General features: G+C 42.0%; 2 protein-coding genes across 2 annotated transcripts; one reads left to right on the top strand and one right to left on the bottom strand.

Annotated features, from left to right (window-relative positions):
- Positions 1-321: 321 nt before the first annotated feature.
- prkg1l (protein kinase cGMP-dependent 1, like) lies at positions 322-7,185 on the bottom strand. The gene is made up of 20 exons (XM_063489397.1): positions 7,047-7,185; positions 6,171-6,363; positions 5,946-6,060; positions 5,572-5,738; positions 5,086-5,199; positions 3,643-3,748; positions 3,419-3,482; positions 3,162-3,239; positions 2,889-2,983; positions 2,688-2,753; positions 2,498-2,575; positions 2,319-2,415; positions 2,102-2,241; positions 1,928-2,017; positions 1,665-1,806; positions 1,419-1,582; positions 1,195-1,317; positions 934-996; positions 771-837; positions 322-692 (listed from the first exon to the last, which is right to left on the bottom strand). Exons 2-20 carry the CDS (start codon positions 6,358-6,360, stop codon positions 609-611), a joined length of 2,043 nt encoding a protein of 680 aa, XP_063345467.1. The 5' UTR covers positions 6,361-6,363; positions 7,047-7,185; the 3' UTR covers positions 322-608.
- An 869-nt stretch (positions 7,186-8,054) lies between these two features.
- Positions 8,055-11,414, top strand: ubl4a (ubiquitin like 4A). The gene is made up of 4 exons (XM_063489818.1): positions 8,055-8,245; positions 9,496-9,601; positions 9,709-9,947; positions 10,827-11,414. Exons 1-4 carry the CDS (start codon positions 8,198-8,200, stop codon positions 10,932-10,934), a joined length of 501 nt encoding a protein of 166 aa, XP_063345888.1. The 5' UTR covers positions 8,055-8,197; the 3' UTR covers positions 10,935-11,414.
- Positions 11,415-11,525: the final 111 nt, after the last annotated feature.

The following is an 11,525-nucleotide window of genomic DNA, read 5'->3' as shown; positions in this document are numbered from 1 at the left end:
AAAAACAAATAGAGCCCGATTCCTTGTGTGCGAGCACTTATTAGGCCAATAAAGCCCATTCTGATTTTAAAGTTGTATTAAAGTTATACAACTTCCTGTGTGTTTGCCTTTCCTTCCGGGCCTTGACGTTTTTCTGCAAGACTGGGCCCACACTGACGTAACTTCTTAATTACATTCATGCATTTGAGGGAGGGATCAAAAGTGATTGTGCAGTCCCCACAGCCCCCCAGCCTACCATTGACAAAGTGAATCTCATGGTGGGAATCTAAGTTTAAAAGGAAAGAATAGAGAGACGCAGCTCATTTGATTAATGGATCTGTTTATTTATTGTTTATTGGATTCGATTTGACTCCAGTTATAGGCTATGTTTGGAAATGTGTAAAGGTTTTATGCAGATACACAGAAAAAACAGTCTTGGCTTAGCGCAGCAGGCAGTATGGATCACTTATCAAACAAAAGCTGCATCAAGTGTTACAGCGGAAAATATTTTTTGTCTTAAACTGTAATGAATTCGTAATGGCAGTAAGTCTGTGGGTAGTCAGTTATTCATGGAGACTAAACCTGAAGTAGTGTCTGACAGGATTTTGTTTCCGGTTCATAGAAATCCCTCAGAAATCATCCCAGTCTGTGCACGGCTCCACCGAGTCCTCGGCATAAAGACCAAATGAACCACTTCCCAAAGAATGCTTGACCTGAAAAAGACAGAAATAAAAAAAATGACTAACATGAAAAGCTGTAAAGACCAACAGCCAGTATTGGATTTGCCTTACTTTGGAAATAACCGGGGCTGTTAATGTCCTTTCACAAAGTCCGTCCCAGTTGAATCCTTCAAACCATCTGAATAAAAACAGAACATCATAACAACATGTTTCCAAGCAGAGCCTCAATGTTTCTCTCCAGAGTACAAAAAAAAAATAAAATCCATCATCTTACTTGTGTTTCTGAATGTCCCTGGCCCCATTTCTCTGACTGCCCAGTCTCTCTGAGGGATTGCTCCTTGAACAGACCAGCAAATAAGCTGAATTAATAATCAGTTTCTCATCTTCAGGAGGTGGTATTACAGCACACTTGCACTGTTTCTGTCTGGTTTTGTGTGTTGAGGGTGGAAAAAGTGTGAAAAAGCACTAAATAACAATAATTTTAAAAAAAATCTGTCCAAGCTTTCACACTGTGCTTAGTGGCTCATATTCACACCTGCACAGTTTCTTTATGAGACTGGAGGCACTTCTGCTGATGGTTTTTGGGAAGTCGACCTGATCGATGCCACGAATTGTTGCAGTGAGAATTTTCAGCGGGTCAGAGTGGCTGAATGGGAGCCTGGAGAGGAGAACAGGTGGCTGTCAAGATAACTTCAATCTGCAACCGGAAAAATATGCTGGAAAAAAAAGGAGGGCTGTCCATAAATTTGAAAAGCTTACCTACCACTCAGAAGTTCAAACACAAAAACACCCAGCGACCACAAGTCTGCACACATGTTGTGGCCTTTGTTCGAAATGATTTCAGGTGCCATGTAGCCCAGCGTACCACAAAACGTCCACGTTTTCTTACCCACCTCAACCTTCTTTAGACACCTGGAGCCAACCTGCAAGAGACAGATTTGAGTAGATTTGCTCTCCCCTCTGCTACATTTCATTTAACAAGACGTGACGTTAAGACTGTAGTACCAGCTTGGCATAACCATGCTCATCCAGAAGAACATGTTCAGGCTTGAGGTCCCTATAGATGACACCTTGACAGTGCAGAAAGGACAAGGCCTTTACAACACAAGCTGTGTAGAACCTGGTGCTCCATTCATCCAAATATCCTCTGAAACAGTTTGGAGAAGTGGCTGACATCAGGTGCAGGTCATTTAATATTTTACTGTGAGGAAACACAGTGGGACTACAAATACAGGCCTCAAATATTCAATTTATTCTTAAGTACTTACTTGTCTTTGAGTAGATTAGATAAATCTCCACCAAGACAAGCTTCTGTCAAAACATACAGATGCTCTGCATCTTTAAAGGTTTTGTGCAGCCTGTGATCAATGAAAATAAAAATTACTTTAGATCTTTCTACTCAGCATCAACAATATTTTACCAGACCTAAGTATGGGACAGACCTGACTATAAACGAACAGCGGGTCTCCATTAGGATGTGGCTTTCTCTCTGGATGTGCTCTCGTTGGCCACTGCTGACAATCAGCTTCTTCTTGAGGACCCTCATGGCAAAAGGACACTTTGTCTTGCTCTTCAGTTGTACCTTACAGAGAACAGAAGTAAATGCATTACATTATAGACACATCGCCGAGGGCGAGCTGCTTGCAGATTGACCCTCACCAGGTCTACGTGACCAATCTCCCCGACCCCCAAAGGGCAGATAATCTGGAAATCACTTAAGGTGGAAGTAGACAGGAGGGTAGGATCCACATCTGAGCTGCTTACAAGGAAAACAGGGGTGAGCTTTTATTCTGGGTCTTCTGTATATAGAAATGAAACAGTGTTTTAACGCTTCTCACTCGACTTCAGGTTCACTGTTTTGTTGCTCCTCTTGACTGCAATCAGGTGTCAAGCCGTCAATGATGCCTTTAAAGGTGCTGTAGTACAGACAATTACGAATATTCACGTTAGATTAAGCACATTTTCAAATCAGAGAGCAGTGTTACAGCTGAATCACTTAGAGTTTGTGAACACAAAATATCCACTTACTCTCTGTCTATTACCAGGCACGTAACTTCTCCAGCAGCTATCACACTCACAGTCCGAATGTCCTCTCTGAAGACAAACAAGTATCACAAAATAAAACACAAGACTATCAATGTATATATATATGTGTGTGTGTGTGCTTTTTCATTATATGTGCAGAAATTTCTTTACAGCATCATCTGAATGAGCTTTTTTCCTTCTTACCCCCACAGAGCCTTTTCTCCAAACCACTGTCTCTCAGAGAGCTTAGAAAGAACTACCTGTTCTTCCTGCTCTTGCCCCTTTTCTGTCACTTTCACCTGTCAAATGTAATGAAAAAAGAGGTAATGGTGATGAGCGCAACGCACCAAAGTAAATTATCACCATCATAAAATCATTTCCGCCACTGCTTTGACATTTCTGTCATCCAGGCTGTAAATCTTTTCCTCAGAAAGCCCTCCTTGATCTGCGCAGCAGGATGAGAGCAGAAAACTTTACCTGGCCTTTGCTGATGATATAAAAAGTGTCTCCTGTGGCCCCTTGTCGAATGATGTAGTCGCCATCGGCGTAATGTGTCTGTGGAAGACAAATGAAAACCGACAGCAGTGTGACCAGTGGAAAAATATCAATAAAACAAAGAAGGGTTCATCCAGAGAGCTTTCCTTGCACTTATAGAGGCACTGCATGTAAACATTCACCTCATCTATTAGCTGGATACACTAGTGTGCTTCACAGTTAAATAACTTCAAGTGTACCTCTTCCATGAGATCCGACATTTTCATGAGGACATCTGCTGGCAGCGACTGGAGGAAGGGAATGCTGCACACAGATACAAACAAAAAGCACTGGATATCATCCGCAATAGCTCATGTAGGTGCATGAGGACAATGAGCAGATACCGTGCTCAGAGGTAAAAGCCTACATGGCCCATCAAAGCAGCTTTTTGGAGCTGCTCCATGTGCATCAGTCTGATTTTCACCTGCTAAGAAGCTCCACTGAATGGGAAAGGCGCTTGAGACCACTCTGCATGAGTATGGTCTGGTAGCTCTTGCGATCCACAACCCACAGCCTGCTGTCCGTTCGTGCTGCAGATCAAAACACAGAGACAGAGGAAGACGCTGTGTCAGTGACAGACAAGTGAAAGCACTATCGAGACTCACGCTGCCTGTGATGGATGTGGACGTGCAGCCAGTAAGTAGGCCAGGATTTCATTAGAAATGCTTACCGTGTATCGTAAAAACTAAAAATACTTGTTTTCCTCGCAGAGGTCAGTTGATATCAATCAAATCTAATTTCCTTCAGCCATCATCACCATCTTTCTTTGTAATAGAGCTTGAAAGAGAGTGTCGTTAATTAATAATGACCAGTATTGATTGATTCACTGAACCTTCCTGCAAACGGAAGACGACGTCCCCTCCAGACAGTCTAATAAGATTGAGCATCTGATTATTGCGGTGCAGTCCTTGTCTCAGTTCCCCGTTTTTGGATACAAACCAAACTTTGTCGCTTTACCTTCGTATGGCACACGGCGTGCAGCCATTGGTTTTTAATTCAATCTCTTGTGCCAGATATGATGGGAAAAAAGGTAATTTCAGGTCAGGAAGGAGATAAATGCAACAGGCCTTAAATGGATTGAAAAAAAGAGCGTACATGGAACAAGGGGGAGAAGCGAGCAGACATCAAATGAGTTTTGTTACCAGAGAGCAGACAAATGTAGAACAGTGAATTGGAAAGGCTGCCTGGTTGCAGGATAAAGAAAGGAGTTTTTAAAAAGGGGGAGGAATGGGATGCTTTTGGGACCAAACAAGGCAAAACAGACAGATTTTTCAATTTAAACTGATCCGGCCATTTTCACAGCCTATTTATTTGTGAAACCAGGTCAGACACACGCAGCCACGACTGAAAAGGTTTTCCCACAGGACTCTGCGATCGGATCCTCAAAGGAAATGATAGCACAGTTTCTGCTTGTAAGAGGGGAAAAAAATCATGTTTTTACACCACAAAAGCACAGATGAGAGGTTGCAACGCAGCGGTCACTGAATCGAGATCGTTTACAAGAAGATTATTTTTAAATGTTTGCAAGATGCTGAGATGTTGGATTGCAGGGAGGAGATGTGGCGCTTCAGGCAGCCGTGTTAAGCGGCAAAAACCGAGGATGCTTTAAATTCCTCACATCCGTTAGAAAGCCATGCAAAGCTGTTGTAAGATCTCAGAGGGTCTTTTGATTTCGAATTCAACAGGCGTCTTTTGTCCGAGGCCACAGCCAGAAATCTTACCGCTTGCGAAATTCGCTTAAACTAGAATTATTTATATCCTCGCCGAATCAAAGTTAATCACAGAGAAATTCTTCAGGTTGACAGCTCTCCTGTGACATCTGCGCGCAATTATAAAATAAAGAAGCCGATGCAAAGCTTTGATATACCTGACACAGAGTAGGTGTGCGTGCAGTTGTAAAGGAGCGCTAGCTCTCCAAACAAGTCTTCTGGTTCAACTGTGAGCAGCTTCAGTCCATCTTTCATCATTTCCAGCCTCCCTTCTGCGAATAAACAAACACTGGGTGAAGGACGACGCAGAGAAGTGGGTTTTATGTCAGATAATGTACAGACTGAGAGAGATATACAGCACAAACAACAGAAAGGCAAGGAAACCGGAGATAAACAGCCGCTCCGTCTCCTCAGGCTCAAGCTGACATTTCAACCCAAACTAGAAATGTGTTGCTCCACACGCTGTCACTTTGTTGCGTTTCTATTTGCTTCTGTTTATCAGTACAAGAATTTAAATATAAAGATATGATCAAGCTCATCATTTAATCAGTCTGTCCTTAAGCATCTGACATCTCAAGGAAGCCTTAATAAATATCCTCGTGTGTGATTAATGGCGGCCATCGTGAGAGGAAAAAAGGATTTACCTTCCAAAACGTAAGCCTGAGCCCCAGCGGTCCCCTCCTGAATAACATAGCAGCCTTGATTGATGGTGGTGGAATGCATGCAGGCGATGATGGCTCTGATTTCTCCTTCATCAAGGTGCTTCAGCAAGTCGTTTCTCAGAAATGATGCCCGAATCAGCCTCTGGGACCTGAGGACATGAGGAAACGATATGAAATTTGCACGTGAGGATGAGTTATTAAACAGTGTCAAATGCTTGAGCGTCTGACAATGAATAAAAAAAGCATTGGTTCATCATGAGTCATGCAGTCAGCAGTCAGTGAGCCTTGAACATGCATGAGTGTGATTTTTCAATCTGAGCAGGTGTAGCTCTGAAGGGAACACTGTGTGCTCTTACTCGTGGCTTTTGTCACAGCTTCTCTGTGAAACCAAGGCGAGAGAAACTGGGTCCAGAGTGAGGGGCTCACAAATCACCGTCTGCCTTCTGGGTCTCTTGTTGTCATCAGTTTGAGCTGAGGTAGAAGCAAAAAAATAAAGAATAAAAAAGTCAGGGAAATTAAACAGAACTCTATATCAGTCCTAATAAGCCTTGCAATTATTAGAACAGCACAAAACTGCCTACATGCACTGACTGCAGAGGATCCTGGGAGGGAGACAGTGGTTCTGTAGCGGTCTAGTTCTTCCTGCAGCCTCCGGATGAGTTCATCCTTCGTGTCCAGCTCAAGCTCCAGCTCATCTATCAGCGTGTCCCTCTGGCGAAGCTCCTCAATCTTTAGTTGCAAGGCAAACTGAAGGTCCCGAAGTGTACCCATCACCTGCAAACACTAGCAGACTTCATCTATGCTTTTTACAAAGAGCCATCCATAGAGTATATACATTCCTACAGCTCCTATGCAGTATGGATCTATCTATAACAAACTTGATCTCTGTCTGATTTTGATCTACACCCCTCTTTATTATTTAGCTAATCTGTTCAGGTGTAATGGCTTCTACCTGGATAAGAGCATAGATCCACCTGTTTTGGGCTTCTTGTACATTTCCACACCTATACCTGTGTTCATATGTTTATGAGCACATTAATGTTCACTGCAAATGAGTCACAGATAAGGTATAGCCCCACATTGCAAGCATTAGCTCTAGTCTATTGTTCTGCATCTCTATACATAATTCAAGCCACATTAAGACAAAATAGAAAGAAAGTAGAAATGAAATGCTTGCACAGTAAATGTTAGTGCAAACTTCCTGCTGGGTCCCACACAAAAGTCTTAACAGGAATGAAAACATAAAAATAACATTGGATTTTCCATGTGACTGTTAGGCGTGGCTGATGCTTTCACGATGATTTTTTTCTTTTCTTTTTTTAATCTTTGCTGCTTTTACGCTGTTATGTTTCTAATTGACTGTCTGTTAGCACAGATGAGGCTGTGTCCGCAAACTGTATTAATGCTGTGCGATATTTCACACCATAAACAAACAAATGAACACAAACATCACTTACCACACGCAGCCTGTATGGCGTTATGGGGATCTCTTTCACCGGCGTGTTTTGGCCTGGTTTGGCTGCAGACTGTTCACTCGACAGGTGCACATCCCGTCTGTAAGTGCCCAGCTGAAGGATGCTCTCCTCTCTTGCTCGCGGCTGGCCGGGGCTGGGCACAGACAGCAGGCAATCACATGACCCACACGGTGGAAACCATGCGGGGAGGGTGAGATGAGAAACGTGTGGACCGGATCCCATCTGGGTCACGGGGTCCTCAGGGTGTTCCTGAGCCTTGGGAGTAGGTGGGGATCCGGCAAAATGTGCAATGCATGTTAATGATTGTATGCCCAACCGATCATGAAGCAGGTTAAAGGCTGGCCGTGTGCACCGATCAAAGATTTATTCGTTTTCTCTCCATAGCAGATGTGCAGCCATCCTAAAATAATTTTACCTTATATCATGTTTTTTTTTCTCAGTAAAGGCTTGATATGTATTTGATGTAGGTGCATAAAGTAACAAAATAAATGTTACTCTGCAATTGGACGACAAGTAGTTTTCCGATAACTACAGTTTCAAACTACATGTGATGATGAGTTATGGTAACAACGCTATAATGTTGCAATAATGTGAGGCATTAATAGGAAAATCAGTAATAAGTTACTGTGTTCACCACGATACTAGTAAAAACACGCTAGAGCCATGCAGCCTTAGTCCACTTCATTTAAACACAATTTCCCTGTGTGTTATTTAAACACACACAAAAATGAAAAAGATTGTTTAAAAAACTTAATAAATTAGCCCTGGTGTAGCATTGTTGATAATATTACTAATAGCCGCGTTATAAGTCAAAGCTGTAAGCCTTTTTGAGTTTTCCCATCCTCTTTTTTTCCTTTTAATATTCAACTGCGGCATAATTAGGAGAAAATAAATGGATTATTCTTTGTGTTTGTTGTTATGACACTTTCCTCTGAGGGCTGGTGTAGCTGCCATGCCACACTCCGGCCAGCGCGCGGCGGTAGTGGGATGCGGGAGAAGAAAATGGGCCGTTGGCAAGCAAAGAATCGCGAGCTGATAAAGTAGCTGTACTCTGAAGCAGCACACTCCGGGAGGCTTTGTTACTTCATCTTTGTTGTTGTGTAATTTTTTGTTTTTTGAAAGCATATTCAAAAATGATCCTCACGGTGAAACCGCTTCAAGGAAAAGAGTGCAGCGTACAGGTGAGTGAAGTACCGCTGCGCTAGCTCACCGCCTCTTGCTAACTGCGATCGCAGCTAGCAGTTTAGCCGAGCCAGCATTGGCATGGCACATGCCGAGCTACCTTCAGAAAAACGGCTACGCATATGTTTTTTAAAGTAATAAAATAGCCTGTCAGAAATACTGGGATTCAGTGCTACACACTCTAGCCTAAACTAGTCGGTTGTATGGGCATTTCTTCTCAGAGTCATTGATGTTATAGTGGCTGGCGTGCTAGCCAAATCCTGGATAAGATGTTGCATACAATCTCTCCTGACAACAGCTGACTAGTAGCATTTGAAGCCGGTCTTTGTGGTTTCGGGGAAAGAAAAAAAGGGGAAGTCCTATCTCAGGGAAACACTTTTTCGTGCAGTAAGACCAATATAGCTGTCAGTTAGCTTTAGCCTCAGTCTGTCTCTCACGAAGCTAATTTTTAAAACATTATGAAGCACAAACTGGATTATTTCTAAAAATTCTGTGTTCAGCAGAGAAGTGGTTCCATGCACAACATCTACGCTATAACAGTGATTACAGCCATTTCGTTTAAAATGTTAGCCAGAGTGCACTTTATTTTTTTTAGAGAAAGGGGCCTCTACAAAGGTCAGTACAAAGCGGAGATGTCACTTATATATATATATTTCACATTAACATCTGGATAATGTAAAGGTAAGAGTTGCAGCTACAGTGCTGTGAAATTATTTCTCCCCTTTCTGTTTTTTGCTGCTGTGTTTTTGGTCACTATCCTGTTGCATAACCCAAGGGCGTTTGTGTGTTAGAGGACAAACTAATGGCCGGACATTCTACCAGAAAATCCTGAAGGATAGAGCAGAATTCATGGTTCCATCAATTACACGAAGTCTTCCAGGTCTCGAAACAGCAAAGCAGCCCCACCATCACACTACCTCCACTGTGTTTTACACCAGATGTAACACAGAACTCAAACTCTTCAAAAAGTTCAGTTCTTTTCTCGTCAGTCTACAGAATATTTCCCAAAAAGATTTGGGGATCATCAAGATGCTTTTTGGCAAATGTGAGATAGGCGTGTAGGTGTGTGTGTGTGTGTGTTTTGTTCGAAATATGCCAAAAAACAAGAAATCAAGAATGGGACAAATACTCTTTTACAGCACTGTGTGCTGTGTAATTTAAACGCTGTTCAGCTGCACAGAAAGAAAACAGCTAGCGTCATGCTCTTAAATTACACATGTACTACATGATTGGGTTGTTTATCTTCCAGGTGACTGAAGACGAAAAGGTCTCCACAGTGAAGGAGCTTGTGTCTGAACGTCTCAACATACCAGCAAACCAACAACGGTTACTCTACAAAGGGAAAGCTCTAGCAGGTAGATGTGCCAACAGTGCCACATTTGATGGCAGCATTTGTTAATACTTTTCTGCATGCATCATATGTAAATTTTTAATGGCAATACATTATATCACTCTCCCTCAGATGAACACAGACTGAGTGATTACTCTATTGGTCCTGAAGCTAAATTGAATCTGGTAATCCGTCCCGTGGGAGAGAGGACTGCAGCTTCAGGGACATCAGCACCAGGCGGCGGTGGTAGCTGTAGCAGCACCAGCAGCGGAAGCAGCACACAGGGAGGAGTATGGCAGACCATCTCCACTATACTTGCTAGACACTTTAGTCCGGCAGATGCAGCAAAGGTTCATGAACAGCTTATTAAGGTATTTAAATGCAGCATCATCTATTTTTTTCGTCACACAAGTTGACAGGTGTGGATATTTAGTAAATGTAAAATATTAAAGTTGAAAGGGCCAGTTATGGATGATTTATGAACATGTAGTGGTAACAATGAGATACTAATTTAATTTCTGGAAATCTATTATTAATAATTACTACAATATTTGTATAATGCTTTTATCTTTTAATGAGAACAGATTTTACTGTAGAAAGTGGGTGTACTGACAACTCTTGAGTTTGTTAGTTGATCAGCTCCTATCCATCCAACTGTGCTCACTAATTAGAAGCTACATTCAGCTGCTCCCTCATTCACAAGGCGTTGCCACAGCAGGTAGCTCTGCATGCCTTCCCAACGCAACCCCAAAGGGATTCATGTCTCCTCCTTTCGCTTGTTAGGCAAATATTTAAACCACTAAACTATGGAGCCACTAATTATGCTGGGCTAAATAATTAATTGAACAACTCAGACCAGTAGCAGCCAGACGTGCGTGTGTGTGTGTGTTTGAAGGGGGGGAGGATGAAGCAAAATCTACTTTGGCCTTTTGCTGCCAAATTCTGTTGTTATCCTGAAATTGTTGAATTATTTGCGTGCAAATAATTTTAACATCATTACAAAACAAACAGTCAAAATTGCAAATTAGCTTACCTCCACTTACGTCCACACTTACGTCTACACTTTTTGGACTTAACAAACTCCTTTTAAAAGCAACAAAAATGTTTCTGAAAGTCATGCCTCCAGTCCTCCATGCATTATTTCTCAGCCAGAATGTGTTGTAAATAAATGCACTGAAATGTTTTTAACCTGCTGTTTTTCAATATGTTTTTTTTTTTTTTTTTTTACTTTCTTTCTTTTTTCTTTCAAGGACTATGAACGTTCCCTTCGACAGCTTAGCCTCGATGACATTGAGCGCTTAGCGGGGAGGTTGCTTCATCCGGAGGGCGAGGGCATGGACACCTCATACATGGACTAAGAATGCGTAGCTTGAAGCTGTTTTTTCCAATTGTTGTTTGAGAGACGCTCAGTGCTTTGAGATGCATACGGTGTTTAGACTGTGGAAAATACAATGTCATTTTTCTTACAGAGAGCCCCAGGGTGAGCATGGATAACACTGACTGTTTATCTCAGCAATAGGGCTTTCTTATCTTGGATGAGAAAACTTGGCCTCTTGCAATTGCAACCTCGACCTGATCACATAATATCTGAATACAAAGGAGTCCATTTATGAAGCTGTCTTCACATGATCTCTGGCTGCTACAAATTCCAGGGGACACTAACTTCTAATGGAGGGTATTTATTAGTAATATTTGGGTTGCGTGATGACTGGGTGTTTCCTGTTAACCATCTGTGCAAAGTTCATACATGTTTTATTCTGTAACTTACTGATGGCCATTGTATGATTTGTAAATATCATGTTTATATATACAGATATTAAAACACAGGAAGAAAAAAAAAAAGCCTATCTTTCCGCTTTTGTTGTGTGCTTTTTAAGTGTCAGAATATATAAACGTATAAGCAGTGTCGTTTGATTTGAGGTTTCACAAGGCGGGACTTTACATATCAG

Source organism: Pelmatolapia mariae, linkage group LG12, assembly GCF_036321145.2.
Source record: "Pelmatolapia mariae isolate MD_Pm_ZW linkage group LG12, Pm_UMD_F_2, whole genome shotgun sequence".
In the NCBI taxonomy this organism is placed as follows: Eukaryota; Metazoa; Chordata; class Actinopteri; order Cichliformes; family Cichlidae; genus Pelmatolapia; species Pelmatolapia mariae.
Note: the sequence above shows the minus strand (reverse complement) of the source record. Positions and strands in the feature narration are given on the sequence as shown.